General features: G+C 46.2%; 1 protein-coding gene across 2 annotated transcripts in view; it reads left to right on the top strand.

Annotated features, from left to right (window-relative positions):
* Positions 1-22723, top strand: part of adamtsl2 (ADAMTS-like 2) — a 35784-nt gene extending 13061 nt beyond the window's left edge. The window contains exons 3-21 of one of the 2 annotated variants that reach the window (XM_071353581.1): positions 994-1063; positions 4781-4883; positions 5299-5441; positions 5595-5670; positions 5996-6098; positions 6210-6355; positions 6574-6697; positions 7223-7303; positions 9296-9471; positions 10119-10446; positions 11172-11526; positions 14039-14142; positions 14304-14430; positions 14633-14846; positions 15179-15334; positions 15480-15650; positions 15923-16099; positions 21625-21769; positions 22169-22723. In XM_071353581.1, the coding sequence (XP_071209682.1) occupies positions 4782-4883; positions 5299-5441; positions 5595-5670; positions 5996-6098; positions 6210-6355; positions 6574-6697; positions 7223-7303; positions 9296-9471; positions 10119-10446; positions 11172-11526; positions 14039-14142; positions 14304-14430; positions 14633-14846; positions 15179-15334; positions 15480-15650; positions 15923-16099; positions 21625-21769; positions 22169-22290 (2850 nt within the window). In that variant the 5' untranslated portion in view covers positions 994-1063; position 4781 and the 3' untranslated portion in view covers positions 22291-22723. Of the gene's footprint in view, positions 1-925; positions 1064-4780; positions 4884-5298; positions 5442-5594; positions 5671-5995; positions 6099-6209; positions 6356-6573; positions 6698-7222; positions 7304-9295; positions 9472-10118; positions 10447-11171; positions 11527-14038; positions 14143-14303; positions 14431-14632; positions 14847-15178; positions 15335-15479; positions 15651-15922; positions 16100-21624; positions 21770-22168 lie in introns of those variants that run through there. The other variant, XM_071353583.1, reaches the window with a different exon arrangement.
* Positions 22724-23533: the final 810 nt, after the last annotated feature.

Genomic DNA, 23533 nt, shown 5'->3' with positions numbered 1-23533 from the left:
AACCTCTGTGTGTCTCTCTTTCTCTCTGTGCTGCTCAATACATTCTAGAGACTCAACCTCTGTGTGTCTCTCTTTCTCTCTGTGCTGCTCAATACATTCTAGAGACTCAACCTCTGTGTGTCTCTCTTTCTCTCTGTGCTGCTCAATACATTCTAGAGACTAAACCTCTGTGTGTCTCTCTTTCTCTCTGTGCTGTTCAATACATTCTAGAGACTCAACCTCTGTCTCTCTCTCTTTCTCTCTGTGCTGCTCAATACATTCTAGAGACTCAAACTCTCTCACTTTCACCATAGATTTGTTTTTCTCTTTTTCGTTCACTCTTGGTTCATGTAGCTTTCGATATGCATATGCTTTCTAATGGAAATATTTGTTGAGATATTCTGGATTCACCTCAGAAATAGGTAAAGGCCTGCTCTGAAACTCATGACATAGGTAGGCCATTTCCAGGTGTGTTCTCTCCATATAGAAACATATGAGATGAAAGAGGGGAGCACACAGGGCAAGACAACCAGCATCTGAGGAGGAGATGGAACAAAGGACGTGAGGGGGACTGATAAGATGGGGTGATGGGGTGATGGGAGGGGATGTGGGGGGTAGGGTAGGGGGTATGGGGGGTCACACTGTGGGAAACAGCGACTTCCTCTGTCTGTCTGCCAGTGGAGCGAAGTGGAGTGGAGGGGAGAGCAGAGAGAGAGAGTTGAGCTGCCAGGCTTGGCTTTGGGCTGTCAATGGGACAGAGTCCCCACCACATACAGCAGCAGCAGAGGCAGGAGAGGCAGACCCCGGTGCTTGGCACTGGGCAGGAGCCTCCTGTTTGTCTAGGCGTTCCTCCCTACTGCCACTCTCTTCCTGCTGCTCGGAGGAGGAGGGGTGGGGGGTGGGGGGGGGGGGGGGGGGGGGAGGAGAGGGGCTGAGGGAGGGAGGGGAAGAGGGATGCAAGGCACACACCTTACCTCTCTCCCTCTCTCTCCCTCTGCACACACATCTCTACAGCACCACCACCACCACACCACCCACTCTGACCCGGCATCACACAGCTCGGCGGCCCCTGGACTGCAGCTAGGTGAGTGGGCAAATATTTACACTCCTCCAGCCTGTCTGTGTGTTTAAGTGTGTATAAGTGTGTGTGTATGTGTGTGTGTTCATATGTGATTCTGTGTGTGTGTCTGGCGTTTTGTGAGGTGGCAGGCGAGCCAATGGGACTTGTCTCCTGTTCCAGACCAAAACAAATCCTCACAATGATGTTTACTTTCCTACAGCGGTGTGTGTGTGTGTGCGTGTGTGTATGTGTGTGTGTGTGCTGTTGCCAGACTCTGTCTGGAGAGCTCTCTGTTGCTGTGGGAGAGACTGATGAGGTGAAGGCTCAGTTTCATGCTAATTCAATTTCTGAGAGTGATGTAATAATTTGGTGCTCCACAATGGAACTGTGATTTGGAAAGGTGATAATGTGTCATATAGTTTACCAAATGCATTGTGTTCTGATGATGTAAGTTGTTCTACCTGAGAAAGACAAGGGTTCAGTCATGTCTAGGTCATAGGGATCCAGTTAAAAGTGTGAAGATGATCAGATCTGGTTCTTGGAGAGGCGACTGCAGCAGAATTAGAACCTTGAGTAGAAAATGTACACAAGTGATGACACCATGATTGTGGCGTCAGTCAAGCATCAAGCACCAGTTTAAGAGAGAGTGCGTGTACATTCTGTAATATTGTGTTTTACAAGAGTGAAATGAGTGAATTGCTTGGAGTTAAAGGAGTGGTGATTGTTTTTTTTGGGAAAAATGCACATGGAAATGTACCATATCAGAACAACGAATACATAGGGAAATGTACCATATCAGAACAACGAATACATAGGGAAATGTACCGTATCAGAGCAACGAATACATAGGGAAATGTACCGTATCAGAGCAACGAATACATAGGGAAATGTACCGTATCAGAGCAACGAATACATAGGGAAATGTACCGTATCAGAACAACGAATACATAGGGAAATGTACCGTATCAGAACAACGAATACATAGGGAAATGTACCGTATCAGAACAACGAATACATAGGGAAATGTACCGTATCAGAACAACGAATACATAGGGAAATGTACCGTATCAGAACAACGAATACATAGGGAAATGTACCGTATCAGAACAACGAATACATAAGGAAATGTACCGTATCAGAACAACCAATACATGAGGAAATGTACCATATCAGAACAACGAATACATAGGGAAATGTACCGTATCAGAACAACGAATACATAGGGTAATGTACCGTATCAGAGCAACGAATACATAGGGAAATGTACCGTATCAGAACAACGAATACATAGGGAAATGTACCGTATCAGAGCAACGAATACATAGGGAAATGTACCATATCAGAGCAACGAATACATAGGGAAATGTACCGTATCAGAGCAACGAATACATAGGGAAATGTACCGTATCAGAACAACGAATACATAGGGAAATGTACCGTATCAGAGCAACGAATACATAGGGAAATGTACCGTATCAGAACAACGAATACATAGGGAAATGTACCGTATCAGAGCAACGAATACATAGGGAAATGTACCGTATCAGAGCAACGAATACATAGGGAAATGTACCGTATCAGAACAACGAATACATAGGGAAATGTACCGTATCAGAACAACGAATACATAGGGAAATGAATAGAGTGGCACTAGTGAGATGATCCACGATCCACCTCCATCTTTTTCCTGTTAATGACACAGCTCCAGGAAGTTTCCCAGGTAAAGGAGGAATTCCCAACAGCTGCTCTGAGGAAGGTAGGCTGTTCGGAAGTGCCTCAGTGTGAAGGAGAAGTATTTGGTAGCTAGACCATTACTCACAAAGGACACATCAATTGCTGTTATGGTCACTGAGGGAAAACAATGTACGCAGAATGAGGTGTGGAACAAACTAGTGGAAGGCCCTCTATCACAAAGAGGACTGAGTCCCCAAAGTGGTGTTTACTCGAAACAATGTCTAAAATGTCACTCATTCTGCAAATACATACCACATGCACTCTCTCTCTCTCCACTCCAAAACACCAGTGTCCTCTCCTCTCCTTCTCTCAGCCATGCCTCTGTGTGCACTTTGTATAAGCAGAGCGAGGTCAAGGACTCGTGGAGAGCAACGGGCGATTGAGTGGGAGCAACATCAATTTTCCACTTCACATATGAACGTGAGAAGGCTGCTACGAAAGGACGAAGGAGGAAGGAGCCCCAGTCTGGTTAAACAGCTCCTCCAGAAAGGACGAAGGAGGAAGGAGCCCCAGTCTGGTTAAACAGCTCTTCCAGAAAGGATGCGTCTGCCTGGGCCTTCCATCCAGACCAGACAGCCCCGATCCGACCGGCCCCAGCTCCCCACAGCCTCCCCAGGGATAGCCTGCTGTCTGTCTGCTGCCTTGCGAAAGAAAAACACCCCTCCTCCCCTGAACAGGGGCCCCAGGGGGGCAGAGGGCCGGGAGGGGAAAGGGGGACGCAGGGGGGTGTGGCTAGGGGGAGAGGCGCAGGGCTGTGTTTACTCTCCTCTGTGGCCCTGTGAAGCCATGTGAGGAGGAAGGCCTGTCTCGACGGCGACAGACTGCGTGGTCTGTGGGAGAGAGAGAAAGGGAGAGCGAGAAAGAGAGCATGGGAGAGGGAGAGAGAGGGAGAGAGAGAAAAAGAGAGCGAGAGAGTTTGGCAGCTGGACACGTTCCAGCTGTGTCTGGGAGGATAATGAACTCCAGGTGTTCCAGCGGGTAGTTTAAGACACCTGTCACCAATATTTAGTGCCAGAAAAAGCCAGACTGCAAACAGGGCTAGACGATCTGTTTGCTTATTTTAAGAAGCCTACCTAACTGGAGTTGTGGGCCTGATGAGGAGGAGAGGTGGGACAGGGGGATGTGCAAGGGGGCCTTTTCTAGAGTCAGAGCGTGTGTATGTCACTGACTGGATGTGTGTATCACGTGTGTGTGTGTGTGTGTGTGTGTGTGTGTGTGTGTGTGTGTGTGTGTGTGTGTGTGTGTGTGTGTGTGTGTGTGTGTGTGTGTGTGTGTGTGTGTGTGTGTGTGTGTGTGTGTGTGTGTGTGTTTGCATGAACGTGTGTGTGTTACCTTACAGTAAACGTCTGGGGCAGCCGGTGCATTCACACTAAGGTGGAGGAAACAAAGGCCTACCTGTGTGGAAGGCTAGGCCTTCAGTTAGGAAACTTACCTTAGTCACTCCAGCACTGAGACTTGTTTTACATGCTGCTTCCATGTTCCAAATCCTGTCTCCAACACCTGTGCTCACTCAACAGCCTGTCTTTGTCACCACCTGACTGCGTCTGAAGGTTTTCATCCAAGTACACAGTGATTGCCAGTGCACTAAAAAGTCTGAAGACATTTACGTTGAAGCCCACACAGATGTGGCACGAATATGTTTCCTCTGAAACACTTTTAAGTGCTCTCACTGCAAGGACAGTAGATCCCTGATATACGCAAAAGCTAAGGACTGTTATAAAAGCCTGTTTTATATCACAGCATACAGATATTCAAATGTTGTATTTGAATTGGGACTGGTGATCTGTGAACTGAGTTTACTTCGCACTAATCGTACAGTGCATTATGCCCTAGTTAGGAGTCTGCTGTATCAGATATATCAATGTAAGTTCATTAAAGATGTCTTTTCATTTTCACAGTGTTCTTCCCATCCTGTTTGTCTGTACCTAGTTCAGGTTTATCGGTGTGAGTCTTCAGCTCCCACCTTTCTGTCCCATTGAGGTCTTTCTGTATATTTGATCGTGTCAGGATGAGGATCTGGTCGTGGGAACAATGTGGGGAGACCAGCCTGGTGCTACTGGGGTTTCTCACCCTGGCTCTGTCTGTAGGGAACCTCTCAACCAGGGGACAGGTACGCTGTCCCACTCTCGTTCTCTCTTTCTCTACATGGTACATGCTCGCCCAACTCAGGCCTCTCTCTTACACACACACACACTCTCTATCACTGGCATCATTTCAGTCAGTCAGTCACACTGCTTGTCTGTTGGTCTGTCTTTCTCTTCTTCTCTATTTGCCAGTTGTTCCCTCACTCACTCTTTGCTCCCTCTTTCTGGCCCTCGCATCTCCAGACTATTCTTTGTTACATGTCTTCTTATTAAAACCCACAGCTGTTTTCTCTCACACCTTTTACAAGGAGAGCACAGTACATATCACTTGTCTCCACTTAACCCAGATTGGCAGAGTGGCTAGACATGCTTATAATTAGTCACAGTGTGTACAGGGCCCTGTTCTGCTGCTTCTCTCTAAGGGTTCTGTGTTGTGTCTAGGAGGAAGGGGCAGCCTCCAACAGTCTGGAGGACGAGCTGGAGTCCACCACATACTGGTGGGGGGAGTGGGCCAAGTGGACCGCCTGCACACGCACCTGCGGAGGAGGGGTCATGTCCCAGGAGAGGCACTGTCTCAAACAGAGGTCAGTCCGCTGACAGACAGTTTCTATTCTATACTGCTCTGTTCTATTCAATTTTACTCAATAGATGTGTTATTTATCTTCAAATCTCAACATGCAGATTTACTAAATCTGATTTACTAAATTTACTAAATTTCATTCATTTTCTATCCAAAGAAAGAAAGCAGCCGCTGCTAGAGACAACATGACCTGCACTGGCACTTCGAAGAAATACCTCCTCTGTAACACCAAGGTTAGCGCGCATCTATTACTGCCACCCCGTTTCCTGCCGTTAGCAAAATACATGTTGACCCCAACACCCCACAACCCGAAGCCTATGATGCAGAAGTCAATGTAGACCACACAGCTTTTTTTGTAATCAATTGAGATTCAAATTGCTTAAGGTTTAGTACAGCGGCCACAAACCCTGGTCCTGGAGAGGTACAGGGTGAACAGCCTTTTGTCCTAGAGTTGTCACACGTTGTCACACCCTTTCATAATATATTGTAAAACTATTCTAAAATTAAAAATACATGGAGCAGGCAGAAAAGTGTGTGTATATTTTCTTTCTTGTGCAGGACTGCCCTTCCTCTGGGAGAAGCTTCAGGGAAGAACAGTGCTGGTCGTTCAACTCACAGGTCTACAATGGCAGGAACTACCACTGGAAACCCCTGTATCCGGGTAAGACACCCATAATAAACCCACTCAGCTCTGTGTCATTCCCTCCTGTGTGGCCTGTCCTCGAAGCTCGTTATTACACCGTGACTGACCTTTGTATCCATCCATCTACAGATGACTATGTCCATATCTCCAGTAACCCATGTGACCTGCACTGCACCACGGCCGACGGCCAGAGACAGCTGATGGTTCCCGCTCGGGACGGAACGTCCTGCAAGTACAGCAACTACAGAGGGGTCTGTGTGGACGGCAGATGTGAGGTCAGGGAACGCTTGTTTCTTCATCTGCTGAGGAGGTTGCTTTGCATATTCTGTGAGAATGGCCGAAATGCTTATTATCCTGGTCACATGATAGTGTCAATAAAATAATTCCGTTTACTTGCTATATTCCGTGTGTGTCATACGTTCAACTTGCTTTGCATGTGCTTTAATGATTCAAAATGATAATCATCCTGTTTGTCTTAACATCATTTCTGCAGCCAATCGGGTGTGATGGAGTACTTTTCTCGCCCAACATGCTGGATAAGTGTGGTGTGTGTCAGGGGGATGGCAGCAGCTGCAGCAGGGTCAATGGAAATTTCCGCCGCGGGGCCACCACTTTGGGTAGGAGTGTGTTCAACCTCAACCACTAACTGAGATAGTTTGGGTGTGTGGATGGATGGGTGGGTGGGTGGGTGGCATGGATAGAGGGTACTGATGGATGGGTGGGTGGGTGGCATGGATAGAGGGTACTGATGGATGGGTGGGTGGGTGGCATGGATAGAGGGTACTGATGGATGGGTGGGTGGGTGGCATGGATAGAGGGTACTGATGGATGGGTGGGTGGGTGGCATGGATAGAGGGTACTGATGGATGGGTGGGTGGGTGGCATGGGTAGAGGGTACTGATGGATGGGTGGGTGGGTGGCATGGATAGAGGGTACTGATGGAGAAGATATGTCTCTCCATCTATTCCAAACCTTGAACACACCTATCTGGGACGAGCCCCACAAATATGTCTCTGAAAGAGAACTATAGCCGGTTAGTCTGACAACAAGCTCAATATGTGCTTCTTTAGCCAACTCTTCTGATGTTCAGGCTATTTAGTTGCAGGTAAAATGGAGTCATCATAATGTTTCCTGTCTCCAAGGTTACTCCTTCATCACATCAATCCCTGAGGGCTCCTGGGACATTCAGATCATTGAGAGGAAGAAGTCAGCTGATGTTTTGGGTGGGTACTTCCTTCTTATCCTGCTCACTATGCCATGTATACACACATCTCTTGCATAGAAGGTGCAAAACATTTATCCAAGATTTTCAGAAAATACAAAGGATATTTTCTCCCCAGCAATGGGATCCCTATTAATCTTGACAGTGGGAAGTCAGTAAAGGAAGTACATTAATCAACTGAAATTCATCTCTGATGATCTACAGTTGAAGTCGGAAGTTTACATACACCTTAGCCAAATACATTTAAACTCAGTTTTCAATTCCTGACATTTAATCCTAGTAAAAATTCCCTGTCTTACGTTAGTTAGGATCACCACTTTATTTTAAGAAAGTGAAATGTCAAAATAATAGTAGAGAGAATGATTTATTTCAGCTTTTATTTCTTTCATCACATTCCCAGTGGGTCAGAAGTTTACATACACTGAATTAGTATTTGGTAGCATTGCCTTTAAATTGTTTAACTTGGGTCAAACATTTTGGGTATCCTTCCACAAGCTTCCCACTCCTCCTGACAGAGCTGGTGTAACCGAGTCAGGTTTGTAGGCCTCCTTGCTCGCACACGCTTTTTCAGTTCTGCCCACACATTTTCTATAGGATTTAGGTCAGGGCTTTGTGATGGCCACTCCAACACCTTGACTTTGTTGTCCTTAAGCCATTTTGCCACAACTTTGGAAGTATGCTTGGGGTCATTGTCCATTTGGAAGATCCATTTGCTACCAAGCTTTAACTTCCTGACTGATGTCTTGAGATGTTGCTTCAATATATCCACATAATTTTCCTACCTCATGATGCCATCTATTTTGTGAAGAGCACCAGTCCCTCCTGCAGCAAAGCACACTCACAGCATGATGCTGCCACCCGCGTGCTTCACGGTTGGGATGGTGTTCTTCGGCTTGCAAGCATCCCCCTTTTTCCTCCAAACATAACGATGTTCATTATGGCCAAACAGTTCTATTTTTGTTTCATCAGACCAGAGAACATTTCTCCAAAAAGTAAGATCTTTGTCCTCACATGCTGTTGCAAACCGTAGTCTGGCTTTTTTATGGCGGTTTTGGAGCGGTCACTTCTTCCTTGCTGAGCGGCCTTTCAGGTTATGTCAGTATAGGACTGTGGATATAGATAATTTTGTACCTGTTTCCTCCAGCAACTTCACAAGGTCCTTTGCTGTTGTTCTGGGATTGATTTGTACGTTTCATACCAAAGTACGTTCATCTCTAGGAGACAGAACTTGTCTCCTTCCTGAGCGGTATTGCGGCTGCGTGGTCCCATGGTATTTATACTTGCGTACTATTGTTTGTACAGATGAACGTGGTACCTTCAGGCATTTGGAAATTGCTCCCAAGGATGAATCAGACTTGTGGAGGTCTACAATTTTTTTCTGAGGTCTTTGCTGATTTCTTTTGATTTTCCCATGATGTCAAGCAAAGAGGCACTGAATTTGAAGGTAGGCCTTGAAATACATCCACAGGTACACCTCCAATTGACTCAAATGATGTCAATTAGCCTATCAGAAGCTTCTAAAGCCATGACATCAATTTTCTGGAATTTTCCAAGCTGTTTAAAGGCACAGTCAACTTAGTGTATGTAAACTTCTGACCCACTGGAATTGTGATACAGTGAATTATAAGTGAAATAATCTGTCTGTAAACAATTGTTGGAAAAATTACTTGTGTCATGCACAAAGTAGATGTCCTAACCGACTTGCCAAAACTATAGTTTGTTAACAAGAAATTTGTGGAGTGGTTGAAAAACGAGTTTTAATGACTTCAACCTAAGTGGATGTAAACTTCCGACTTCAACTGTATATACTTTTACTTCCTTCGCGATCTCTTGAATTGACTGTATCCATTTATGGTCATGTATGGGGAGGAGAAATTCCAGTGTACGGTGAACATCAGAGATATGACCTTTTCTGTAGAGTCAACCAACCGGTCCTCGTCCAATCGTCCTCCATCCCCTCAATGAGACTATGTTCTATCCTATCCCCCCACAGCTGTGACCGATCAGGCGGGGAACTTCTTCTTCAATGGGAACTACAAGGTGGACAGCCCCCAGAACTTCCATGCGGCGGGGACCGTCTTCAAGTACCGGCGGCCCATGGATGTGTATGAGACGGGGATCGAGTACATCGTAGCCAAAGGGCCCATCGACCAGGCCATCAATGTTCTGGTACTGTAGCCTGCTGAGGTCTGCTCTGCTCCCTCCCCTCATCTGGCAGCCAGGGCCTCTGGGTAATGTCTAGTTTAGAAGTAGTGTACACGTATCCAGTAGCTTGCAGGTGCAGGGTACAAGAAGGAAAAGTTCTGCAAGATAGATACCTGCAAACTGATAATGCTCCTTCAGTTTCATTGCGCATCTTTTCGTGTTAATGCGTTACACAGTAAAACGTCAATAGTGTACATGTATCTTATCTTTTCTTTCATGGCCTCACTCACTGGCAATCCAGCCCCATGTCTGAATGAGTGCAGGCAGGCTAGGCGGCTGACTCTAACAGCAGTCATGTACTGTACAGTATTTACTGTATATGTGCAATTGACTGAGTTTGATAGGAGGGAGGAGGGAATGGGTGAGCTCTCGGTCTCTGGTGCTATGCTGGTCTGTCTCTGCTGCTTGCATGTTCTCTCTTAAGTCATCAAAAAAAAGGTCAGTAATAATTCTGGTTGACTGTGCTGTATTTGTGCACGATGTAGTTTATTACGTAGAGCATTACCTCTGGTGTAAGCCACTGTAAAAGAGAAGTATAACCAACATCATTTAATCCAAAGAATCCGTCTGACCCCCCCCCTCCCCTCACTCACTATTTTGTCTCCTCATAGGTGTGGAACCAGAATGGTCGTATCCCTTACATCACGTACGAGTACACCGTCCTGAGAGAGTCCCTGTCCCCCGTCCCTCAACCTCCCGTCTACACTGGCCCCGACAGCACCGCCCCAGGGGTTTCTGTGGAGATGGGCAGTATGGTGGCCCCCAACGGGAGCACGTATGACAAGGTGGCCCCTGAGACCCAGAGGAACCAGGTGCTGAAACAGGGGGCCAAGGCGGCAGGGGCCGAGGGCCAGAAAGGCCAGGAGACCAACGAGGTGTATGAGGAGACAGGAGCCATCGACTGTCACCAGGACAGCCCAACCCCACCACAATACACAGGTAACACCAGCATACTAGAAACCAAAAAACCAATACTATAACCATAACACAAATAATCCTAATTATACATTACCCCAATGCACAAGTGATTAACGCAGGTAACTGGGAGGGAGGGAGGGTGGGAGAAAGGGATAGAGGGAGCGAGAGAGAGTAGTTCTCGACGTGCAGACTGTGCAGTTCTCCCCCTGAACTACTGTATGTATCACCATATAAATCAGTTCACCACTCAGATATCAGATGAGATAAAATGTTGTTTAAAAAAAAAAAGAGAGTCCTCGCTGCTGGCCCTTTGGAGTCCTGCATTATTCACAGGAATATATACAAAGAGGAGCTGGGGGAGATGAAAAATTCAGAGAGCTCTGGCATTTTCTCCTTTTTTTAAATGGCTGCATCACAAACATGAGTGGTAATGAGTGCAGGCCGACCTGCCTGTACCAAGCTCTCAGACAGCCCTTCCACTTAGACTGTGGGTCAGCTATGCAGGGAGTTTGGCCATTGGGTGAGACCGAGGCCCTCTACTGCCTTAAGGAATATGTTGAAAGGCTTTGTGTGCTGTTTTGTTGTAGTGCACAAACTGCACATAAAACTCCTCTTTTATTAAAGAAGCACCAGGAGTTTTTCCTGACCACCTGACCAGGAAACACCTCTGGTGCGACTTAGAATAAGGCTTTCTCCCACTTTAATAATTTCTCTATCTTTCCACGCCCCTCTTGTTATCCCAACAGACGGCAACAGCAGTCACACAGGTAGTGTAGCAGTCCCTGCCCCGGCAGCCAGCAGGCCTTTAGAGGAGGGGCCAGACTCAGAGAACCTCATCTGGAGAGTCTTGCTGGGCGAGCAGATTGGTCCAGATGAGCTGCTCACTAACATCTCAACCAATCAGCTCCTGACGAAGGGAGAGGGAGTGTTCTCGTTGGAGGTGGACTATAGCAGTGTGGAGCTGGGAGGCCTGTTCCCCCTCAACAGCTCTCTGGGGGAGTTCAGTCTGGGCCCGCGGAGGAATGATACTGGGGACCTGCTGTTCCCCAACAGGACGCTGCTGACGGGGATGAGGAGCAACAATCGCACCAACAGAACCAGGTAGAGTAAGGAGGGATCCACACAATGTTGAGCAGAAGTAAAGAGGCAATGTTGGCCCAACGTCAGCTTGCTATCTGGTATAGGAACCCATCCAAACAATTCCACTTCAGAAGCCCATCCACAACCCCTATGGTCTTCCTCTTCCACCTCTAATACTCTTCACTTAGTGATGCTGCTGCTGAGGGGTTAGAGTGAACACTACAGACCCACTGGGCACACACTGGTTGAATCAACGTTGATCCATGTCAATTCAATGAAATTACGTTGAACCAACGTGGAATAGATGTTGAATTGACGTCTGTGCCCAGTGGGGAGTCCTTCTCTCTCTAAGTAAGGATTGAAGTGAAGAGCTGTGACGATACCAGTATCGCAATATGTTTTCCATGGAAAAAAGGAAAACACGAAGCAGACCTAACTCTTTGGTCCTTTAAAAGCCTGCTTTGTAAAATATAGCTTGGAAAATATTTACATGTGACTGTGGATGACAACATAATGATGTTTGTTTCCAACATTAAGGCTGTTTTCCTAAAGAAGTTAAATTTGCTTCGTGTTTTGTTTCCTTACCACGATACTGACGCGTATCGCGATATTGGTATCGTCCCGGCCCTACTGGAGCGAGTCATTTCAAGGCCCGGAGCAGAGGGGCATGTAAAAGGGCTGGATATTCTTGTCAGGAAAAGGGCCCATGCTGCTGGCTGGGCTGGCTGGGGGAATGGAATGTGCTCCAGGCTGGCTTCTGGCCCCATCCATCCCTTACTTCTTTTTTCTTTTTGAGACATCTAAAGAATCGCATGGAGAGGAGACAGCCAAAGAAGCACATGGAGAGGAGACAGCCAAAGAAGCACATGGAGAGGAGACAGCCAAAGAATCACATGGAGAGGAGACAGCCAAAGAATCACATAGAGAGGAGACAGCCAAAGAAGCACATGGAGAGGAGACAGCCAAAGAAGCACATGGAGAGGAGACAGCCAAGGAATCACATGGAGAGGAGACAGCCAAATAATCACATGGAGAGGAGACAGCCAAAGAATCACATGGAGAGGAGACAGCCAAAGAATCACATAGAGAGGAGACAGCCAAAGAATCTCATGGAGAGAAGACAGCCAAAGAATCACATGGAGAGGAGACAGCCAAAGAATCACATGGAGAGGAGACAGCCAAAGAATCACATGGAGAGGAGACAGCCAAAGAATCTCATGGAGAGGAGACAGCCAAAGAATCACATGGAGAGGAGACAGCCAAAGAATCACATGGAGAGGAGACAGCCAAAGAATCACATAGAGAGGAGACAGCCAAAGAATCACATAGAGAGGAGACAGCCAAAGAATCACATAGAGGAGACCGCCAAAGAATCACATGGAGAGGAGACAGCCAAAGAATCTCATGGAGAGGAGACAGCCAAAGAATCACATGGAGAGGAGACAGCCAAAGAATCACATGGAGAGGAGACAGCCAAAGAATCACATAGAGAGGAGACAGCCAAAGAATCACATGGAGAGGAGACAGCCAAAGAATCACATAGAGAGGAGACAGCCAAAGAATCACATGGAGAGGAGACAGCCAAAGAATCACATGGAGAGGAGACAGCCAAAGAATCTCATGGAGAGGAGACAGCCAAAGAATCACATGGAGAGGAGACAGCCAAAGAATCACATGAAGAGGAGACAGCCAAAGCGCAGGGCTGGCTGGGGTAGCATTCCATCATATTTATAATTCATGTTGGCTTCCCTGCACTGTGTCCAAACACCGCTTTGCCAGTTCTCCTGCCAGAGCCCCATAAAACACATCACATGACACACCCTGTCTTCCCCTGCCCTGGGGAGAAGAACGGATTGGAGGAGAAGAAGGAGAGGAGGAGGAGGAGAAGGAGGGGGACAGATGAGAGGAAAAGGAGGAAGGGAAGGAGGAGGAGGAGGAGAAAAAATTGGATACTGCCCACTTAAAAGCAAATAATTCAAGGTATTTGCGGCAAAGTGAAAAATATGACTGGGAAGAAACATACTGTCAGACTGTAGTCACCTCTAGGGATAAATGTGCAGGAATTAGTCACAGTTGCACTGAGATATGCCGGTTAAGAATGATTCAAAGTTCCTGTGTATTTTCAAATAAACATCTCTGCTCTGGCTATAAAAAAACCCGCCAGTGATATGACAAGAATGTTCATGTAACTTTTATGTGAATTAATGAAAAACAGAATGTCGCTGGCTGTTATGATTTGGAGGGTGAGGTGAATCAGCCGTGTGTGTGTGTGTGTGTGTGTGTGTGTGTGTGTGTGTGTGTGTGTGTGTGTGTGTGTGTGTGTGTGTGTGTGTGTGTGTGTGTGTGTGTGTGTGTGTGTGTGTGTGTGTGTGTGTGTGTGTGTGTGTGTGTGTGTGTGTGTGTGTGTGTGTGTGTGTGTGTGAGAGAGAGAGAGAGATCTGGGGTTCAGTGGGTTTACTGTGAAGGCCTGGTCATGTCTTGTTTGACAGTGGGAAACATTGTGAAAACCTTATTGTCATGTTGTGTTTGACAGGACTAATCAGAGGTTCCTGCAGAAGAACTTGAAGCTGAGCCCTGCAGACATGTACCGCTGGAAACTGTCTTCTCAGGAACCCTGCTCCTCCACCTGCTCTATAGGTACACACACACACACACACACACACACACACACACACACACACACACACACACACACACACACACACACACACACACACACACACACACACACACACACACACACACACACAGTATGTATGGATTAGTTATGAAATTGTAAGTTGTAATTTCTGCTGCAGGAGTGTCAAAGTCCTTTGCCATGTGTGTTCGCTACGACGGCGCTGAGGTGAATGACATGCACTGTGACACTATGACCCGACCTGAGCCTGTTCATGACTTCTGCATTGGGAGGGAGTGTCAGCCCAGGTATGCACCAGAAAACAACACACTGAGAAAGTACTTAAAGGACTGTTTACCAGTCGGACGATTCTTGAAGTGATGCAAAGTTCTTTGAGAACAATGTTTGCCTCTTGGCCATTACCATTTTATTTAATATTCAATTTCATTTACTTCAGAAGATATCTAATTGTGCCTGAACTCTGCTCTATTTGCATCCCCTCCCCCTCAGGTGGGAGGCGAGCAGCTGGAGTGAGTGTTCTCGTACCTGTGGTGAGGGCTTCCAGTTCCGTCTGGTGCGCTGCTGGAAGATGCTGTCCCCCGGGCTGGACAGCTCTGTGTACAGTGACCTCTGCACCCTGGCAGAGCTGGAGAGGCCCCTGGAGCGCCGCGCCTGTAAGAGCCCAACCTGTGGCCCCCAATGGGAGGTGGCCGAGTGGACTGAGGTGGGTGGAGCTATACTGTGGGAGTGGATGGTGGGACAGGGGTTGGGTGTGTGTGTGTGTGTGTGTGTGTGTGTGTGTGTGTGTGTGTGTGTGTGTGTGTGTGTGTGTGTGTGTGTGTGTGTGTGTGTGTGTGTGTGTGTGTGTGTGTGTGTGTGTGTGTGTGTGTGTGTGTGTGTGTGTGTGTGTGTTGTATTTGCCATGGTAGTTCCAATGGCAGGTACAGAAATGACTGAGTAGGAACACTATAGTAGCTAGATTGTTGCATCCTACTGTTTGAGCAACTGTAGGTGATATTGAAGGTGAGTGTGTCCTCTCTCCTCTTTCCTGTACAGTGTCCAGCGAAGTGTGGCCGCAGGGCCCAGGTGACCCGGGAGGTCAGGTGTTCAGATGAAACCAAGTCATGTGATCCCCTGACCCGCCCCCTTAACACCAAGAACTGCACAGGCCCGCCCTGCGAGCGCCAGTGGACTGTGTCAGAGTGGGGGCCGGTGAGTACACTACTTCCACTCATTACTACATTTCTATGGTACGTTGATGACTGATACAAATAGTGATTGCACTGGCTGTTTCTCTGGATCAGTAATACTATGTGTTATTGCCGTGTCATCCCCGTTGAAACTGTGACCTCTGCAGTGCTCTGGGTCGTGTGGCCAGGGGAAGATGGTACGTCACGTGTACTGTAAGACACCAGAGGGCCGTGTGGTGCCTGAATCCCAGTGCTCTCCGGAGAATAAGCCCCTGGCAATCCACCCCTGTGGGGAGAAGGACTGTGCCCCACACTGGCTCACTCAGGACTGGGAGAGTGTAAGGCAACTGGGTCGTTTTGTTGATGTTCTGTTGATGTTCTGTCGGATGTTTTATTGATGTTCTGATGATGTTCTATATATGGTTTCTTAATGATCTGTTTGCGTCCTATTTTGACAATGTTACCTTGATGTTCTCTTGATGTTCTGCTGGTGTTCTCTTGATGTTTTGACAATGTTATCCCAATGTACTGTTGATGTTCTATATATGTTTTCTTGACGTTCTCTTGGTTCGATATTCATTAGCTGAGAGCAGTCTTTTTTTCCTCTCAGTGTAACACGACATGTGGCCGCGGTGTGAAGTGGAGAATTGTGCAGTGCGCCGGCATCACTGCTGGGAAGTTCCAGACCCACGACGACGAGGCTTGTGGTGCCAGTAAGAGGCCAGAGGACGAGAACACCTGCTTCGAGAGGCCCTGTTTCAAGTGGTACACCACGCCCTGGTCTGAGGTGAATACCATTTCAACCATGACATTGTTCACAAAGGCAGTCGGTCACACTCACCTGCTACAAATATCATACCCCCAAGATATGTTAACCTCTGATCATTACAATAACAGGGGACGTTAGCATTTTGGGGGGGATGTGGGTATGATATTGGTGCTGCTGTAACGTTCTAACTCATCATTATTCACAATTAATTCAGAACTATCCATAATCATGGTAGCATCCACATTACTGTAGAGTTGTTTAGAAACAAATTATATTCTTTTACAATAAAAGTGACTCCAAAATGACACAATGCATCATTTATCATTAGTTTCTATTTGGCACAAGATGATAATCTGAAACACAACCAAAACAAATAGCAAGTTTGTAGAGTCACAAGCTTGATGTTGTCATTGCGTGCTAGGAATGTGGACCGAATACTAAACGTTTGACTAATTTAATACACACATAAGAGAATTTGTACCAATACTTTTGGGCCCCTAAAATGGTGGGACTATGTATCATCACATTAAATCTGACAACCTTTATTTGACTAGGCAAGTCAGTTAAGAACAAATTCTTATTTTCAATGACAGCCTAGGACCCGACAGGTTTTTACCTTGTCAGCTCAGGGATTCGATCTTGCAACCTTTCGGTTATTAGTCCAACGCTCTAACCACTAGGCTACCCTGCCGCCCACTTCAACCTCATATTCATTGTATCATTTCAAATCCAAAGTGATGGAGTAAAGAGCCAAAGCAACAAAAAATGTGTCACTGTACCAATACTTTTGGAGCTCACTGTAGATGGTGTTCTATTAAAGACAACAAAATCATCCAATCAAATTGTATTTGTCACATGCGCCAAATACAACAGGCGTAGTAGACCTTACCATGAAACGCTTACTCACGAGCCCTTAACCAACAATGCAGAGTTTTAAAAAGTAATTAAGAAAAATGTGCTAAATGAGCGAAATAAATAAGAATAACAAGACTTTATACAAGGGATACCAGTACAGAGTCAAAGAGCCGTGCTGCTGTGTTCATTCCTCAGTTCACTAAGACACGTGGTGTGGGTGTCCGGATGAGAGACGTGAAGTGCTACCAGGGCAGGGAGATCGTGAGAGGTTGTGTTCCAGTGATGTAGCGCTATTTCTTTTTGGTGAGGGAGCGCAAGTTTCTCAAGTTTGTACCGGCAAATATAGACTATTAAATATCATTGTAAACTAAGCAAAAAAAGAAATTTTCAGGACCCTGTCTTTCAAAGATAATTCGTAAAAATCCAAATAACTTCATAGATCTTCATTGTAAAGGGTTTAAACACCGTTTCCCATGCTTGTTCAATGAACCATAAACAATTAATGAACATGCACCTGTGGAACGGTCGTTAAGACACTAACAGCTTACAGACGGTAGGCAATTAAGGTCACAGTTATGAAAACTTAGGACACTAAAGAGGCCTTTCTACTGACTCTGAAAAACACCAAAAAAAATATGCCCAGGGTCCCTGCTCATCTGCGGGAACGTGCCTTAGGCATGCTGCAAGGAGGCATGAGGACTGCAGATGTGACCAGGGCAATAAATTGCAATGTCCGTACTGTGAGAAGCCTAAGACAGCACTACAGGCAAACAGGACGGATAGCTGATCGTCCTCACAGTGGCAGAGCACGTGTAACAACACCTGCACAGGATCATTACATCCGAACATCACACCTGCGGGACAGGTACAGGATGGCAACATCAACTGCCCGAGTTACACCAGGAATGCACAATCTCTCCATCAGTGCTCAGACTGTCCGCAATAGGCTGAGGGAGGCTGGATTGAGGGCTTGTAGGCCTGTTGTAAGGCAGGTCCTCACCAGACATCACCGGCAACAACGTCGCCTATGGGCACAAACCCACCGTCGCTGGACCAGACAGGACTGGCAAAAAGTGCTCTTCACTGACGAGTCGCGGTTTTGTCTCAACAAGGGTGATGGTCGGATTCGCGTTTATCGTCGAAGAAATGAACGTTACACCGAGGCCTGTACTCTGGAGCGGGATCGATTTGGAGGTGGAGGGTCCATCATGGTCTGGGGCGGTGTGTCACAGCATCATCGGATTGAGCTTATTGTCATTGCAGGCAATCTCAACACTGTGCGTTACAGGGAAGAGATCCTCCTCCCTCATGTGGTACCCATCCTGCAGGCTCATCCTGACATGACCCTCCAGCATGACAATGCCACCAGCCATACTGCTCATTCTGTGTGTGATTTACTGCAAGACAGGAATGTCAGTTTTATGCCATGGCCAGCGAAGAGCCCGGATCTCAATCTCATTGAGCACGTCTGGGACCTGTTGGATCGGAGGGTGAGGGCTAGGGCCATTCGCCCCAGAAATGTCCGGGAACTTGCAGGTGCCTTGGTGGAAGAGTGGGGTAACATCTCACAGCAAGAACTGTCAAATCTGGTGGAGTCCATGAGGAGGAGATGCACTGCAGTACTTAATGCAGCTGGTGGCCACACCAGATACTGACTGTTACTTTTGATTTTAACATCCCCCCCTCCCCTTTGTTCAGGAACACATTATTCCATTTCTGTTAGTCACATGTCTGTGGAACTTGTTCCGTTTGTGTCTCAGTTGTTGAGTCTTGTTATGTTCATACAAATATTTACACATGTTAAGTTTGCTGAAAATAAACGTAGTTGACAGTGAGAGGACGTTTATTTTTGTTGTTGAGTTTAGAATAGGCCTATGCATCAAATGCATCCTCAAATTGCAACGTCTGCCTATGCCCACGCATATTGTACATTTTTAATAAGCTCAAACGCTAAGTTAGGCATACTGTGGGAATATGCTTTTACATCTTCTGGAATGACTGTTTCGTGGGTGAATTAAAGCAGATGGTGATAAAAAACTATTAGCCTTGCTTGTGGGCCTATTTAAAAAAAAATCTTTGCATATATCCTGCCTAGTGGCGCGCTCTGTTAAGTTTTGGCCACATGAGGAAAACAATTACACTATTCAGCTTCTGATAAGAAATGACTTAGGAGTTGTTTTGGGTGTAACATTTTATAGGCATTACACTATTCAGCTTCTGATAAGAAATGACTTAGGAGTTGTTTTGGGTGTAACATTTTTTAACATTTTATAGGCCTACTATCCCACAAAGCCCCTAGTCGGAAGTTTACATACACTTAGGTTGAAGTCATTAAAACTCGTTTTTCAACCATTCCACAGATTTCTTGTTAACAAACTATAGTTTTGGGAAGTCAGTTAGGACATCTACTTGGTGCATGACACAAGTAATTTTTCCAACAATTGTTTACAGACAGATTATTTCACTTATAATTCACTGTATCACAATTCCAGTGGGTCAGAAGTTTACATACACTAAGTTGACTGTGCCTTTAAACAGCTTGGAAAATTCCAGAAATTGATGTCATGGCTTTAGAAGCTTTAGAAGAACATTGTAGACCTCCACAAGTCTGGTTCATCCTTGGGAGCAATTTCCAAATGCCTGAAGGTACCACATTCATCTGTACAAACAATAGTACGCAAGTAAAACCCCATTGGACCACGCAGCCGCCATACCGCTCAGGAAGGAGACTAGAGATGAACGTACTTTGGTGGGAAAAGTGCAAATCAATCCCAGACAGCAAAGGACCTTGTGAAGATGCTGGAGGAAACTGGTACGAAAATATCTATATCCACAGTAAAACAAGTCCTATATCGACATAACCTGAAAGGCCGCTCAGCAAGGAAGAAGCCACTGCTCCAAAACCGCCATAAAAAAGCCAGACTACGGTTTGCAACTGCACGTGGGGACAAAAATTGTACTTTTTGGAGAAATGTCCTCTCGTCTGATGAAACAGATAGAACTGTTTGGCCAGGATGACCATCATTATGTTTGTAGGAAAAAGGGGGAGTCTTGCAAGCCGAAGAACACCATCCCAACCGTGAAGCACGGGAGTGGCAGCATCATGTTGTGGGGGTGCTTTGCTGCAGGAAAGACTGGTGCACTTCACAAAATAGATGGCATCATGATGCAGGAAAATTATGTGGATATATTGAAGCAACATCTCAAGACATCAGTCAGGAAGTTAAAGCTTGGTCGCAAATGGGTCTTCCAAATGAACAATGACCCCAAGCATACTTCCAAAGTTGTGGCAAAATGACTTAAGGACAACAAAGTCAAGGTATTGGAATGGCCACAAAGCCCCTACCTCAATCCCATAGAACATTTGAGGGCAGAACTGAAAAAGCATGAGTCCTACAAACCTGACTCAGTTACACCAGCTCTGTCGGGAGCAATGGGCCAAAATTCCACTCAATTTACTGTAGGAAGTTTGCAGAAGGCTACCCGAAACGTTTGACCCAAGTTAAACAATTTTAAGGCAATGCTACCAAATACTAATTGAGTGTATGTAAACTTCTGACCCACTGTAAATGTGATGAAAGAAATAAAATCTGAAATAAATCATTCTCTCTAGTATTATTCTGACATTTCACATTCTTAAAATAAAGTGGTGATCCTAACTGACCTAAAACAGGAAATTTTTACTCGGATTAAATGTCAGGAATTGTGAAAAACTGAGTTTAAATGTATTTGGCTAAGGTGTATCTAAACTTCAGACTTCAACTGTATATGCTATTATATTCAGTTATGTTATGTAAAATGCTAATTAATCATTGTGATCTTGGGAAACATTGATTCAGCTTTGATCTAACTTTACTATACGAGCACCGTTGTGAGAAGTGATCATCTTCTATTTGTAATAATAGTAAGTGATGAGTATGACTACTCGGTGTAGGGAACAGATCTTGATGAAGGTTATTTTAAGCGATTTGAGTGACTTTCTAATTGTGGTGCTGAAAGAACAGCACCGTAACCAAGTGGTCACATATTGTTCTGGGTTCGACTGCGCAAGAGGGGGTCCGTGGAGTCTTATGAACATCAAGGCAGACACGCCGTGAAGTTGGATCCTAGATCTTGTTGGTGTGATGCGGTGGATCAGTTTGTCTGCATACGCAATATAGGTGGTACGTTTCCGTAACCTAAGCACTCAGACAGTAGGGCGAGTTCAAGTGTGTCGTACATGAGCCCCAAGTCGATTACAAACTGTTTTGAGGACAGCCGTTTTAGCAACCCCTGGCAGAGTTTTCTGTCTCTGGCTGTTCTTGTTACGTCAGATTTGGCCCGCTCAAAGTGGTCAAGCCTCCGACAAATGGGCCTCGGTACACACGCCTAGTTATTCATCATTCGCGCCACTGCCAGAGAGAGGGAATACAAGGAAGAAACCACCATTTACCTACTTATAGGCTGCTACACATTTATTTAGCTTATCATTCTATAATTTCCATGGAATGTTTGTGGTAATTAAATATAATTTATTTATAATTCATCAGAATGAATTTGAATTACCAGCTCTGTGTATTCTCAAATTGAAAAAAGTGAGGGAGCGCCACTCCCCAGCGCAACTGCAGCACTATACCCCTGGTATAACCCTGGTATAACCCTGGTATAACCCTGGTATAGTGCTGACGTGTGGTCTGTTCACTCCCCAGTGCACTAAGACATGTGGTGTGGGTGTCCGGATGAGAGACGTGAAGTGCTACCAGGGCAGGGAGATCGTGAGAGGTTGTGACCCCCTGACCAAGCCTGTGGCCAAGCAGACCTGTGCCCTGCAACCTTGTCCCACTGAACCCCCAGGTACGTAAGCAAAAGCCTGGTCCCAGATCTGTTTGCGCTGTCTTGCCAACTCCAATGACCATAGGACTTAGCAAGACAACAAACAGATCTGGGATCAGGTTATGTAAGCAGCAAATCACTCTGGCAACTTTAGGAGAGTTACAGTCTAGTCATAGGCAAAAGTCAACCGCGGAAAACAGCATGTTTAAAGCACTTGTTTTTAATTGTATTATTTAAGTACACCTCTTTCTTTCATAACAGCCTAAGGTCCTGAGCATTTAGATTGTGGAGGTAAAAAAGGCATTGATTGATTAATTAATAAGTTAATTGATAGGTTTATCATTACAGTATTTTCGGATCGTGATAAGGCTACTTTTTCCATATCATTGAACATATCATATATGTCTCTCTGCCATGCAGATGAGAGCTGTCAGGACCGTCCCACCACCAACTGCTCTCTGGCTCTGAAGGTGAACCTGTGCAGTCACTGGTACTACAGCAAGGCCTGCTGCCACTCCTGCAGGGTCCAGCACGCCTCTTAGTATTGCCTAACACCTACAAAACCTTACCCTGCAGCTCTCCAACCCCCACTCCCTACCCCCTACCTCCAGCAGACCCCCACAAACCCCTTACCTCCAACCACTGCAAACCCATACCCGCAACCCACTTACTTCCAGCCAAAGACCCCTCTACCCCAGACTACTAGTCAACAAACTACCCCCCAGTAGGTTACTCTATTAACCTCCAGTAGGTTACTCTATTACCCTCCAGTAGGTTACTCTACTACCCCCCAGTAGGTTACTCTACTACCCCAGTATGTTACTCTATTACCCCCCAGTAGGTTACTCTACTACCCCCAGTAGGTTACTCTATTACCCCCCCCCAGTAGGTTACTCTACTACCCCCCAGTAGGTTACTCTACTACCCCAGTATGTTACTCTATTACCCCCCAGTAGGTTACTCTACTAGCCCCAGGAGGGTACTCTATTACCCCCCCAGTAGGTTCCTCTACTACCCCCAGTATGTTACTCTATTACCCTCCAGTAGGTTACTCTACTACCCCCCAGTAGGTTACTCTACTACCCCCCAGTTGGTTACTCTACTACCCCCCAGTATGTTACTATATTACCCCCAAGTAGGTTACTCTACTACCCCCCAGTAGGTTCCTCTACTACCCCCCAGTATGTTACTATATTACCCCCAAGTAGGTTACTCTACTACCCCCCAGTAGGTTCCTCTACTACCCCCCAGTATGTTACTATATTACCCCCCAGTAGGTTACTCTACTACCCCCCCCCCCAGTAGGTTATTCTATTACCCCCCAGTAGGTTACTCTACTACCCCCCAGTAGGTTACCCCCCAGTAGGTTACTACCCCCCACTACCCCCCAGTAGGTTACTCTACTACCCCCCAGTATGTTACTCTACTACCCCCCCAGTAGGTTACTCTACTACCCCCCAGTTGGTTACTCTATTACCCTCCAGTAGGTTACTCCATTACCCCCCAGTAGGTTACTCTACTACCCCCAGTATGTTACTCTATTACCCACCAGTATGTTACTATATTACCCTCCAGTTGGTTACTCTACTACCCCCCAGTAGGTTACTCTACTACCCCCAGTATGTTACTCTATTACCCTCCCGTAGGTTACTCTACTACCCCCCCAGTTGGTTACTCTACTACCCCCCAGTTGGTTACTCTATTATCCTCCCGTAGGTTACTCTACTACCCCCCCAGTTGGTTACTCTACTACCCCCCAGTATGTTACTCTATTACCCTCCAGTT

The sequence above is a fragment of the Salvelinus alpinus genome, chromosome 19, assembly GCF_045679555.1.
Source record: "Salvelinus alpinus chromosome 19, SLU_Salpinus.1, whole genome shotgun sequence".
In the NCBI taxonomy this organism is placed as follows: Eukaryota; Metazoa; Chordata; class Actinopteri; order Salmoniformes; family Salmonidae; genus Salvelinus; species Salvelinus alpinus.
Note: the sequence above shows the minus strand (reverse complement) of the source record. Positions and strands in the feature narration are given on the sequence as shown.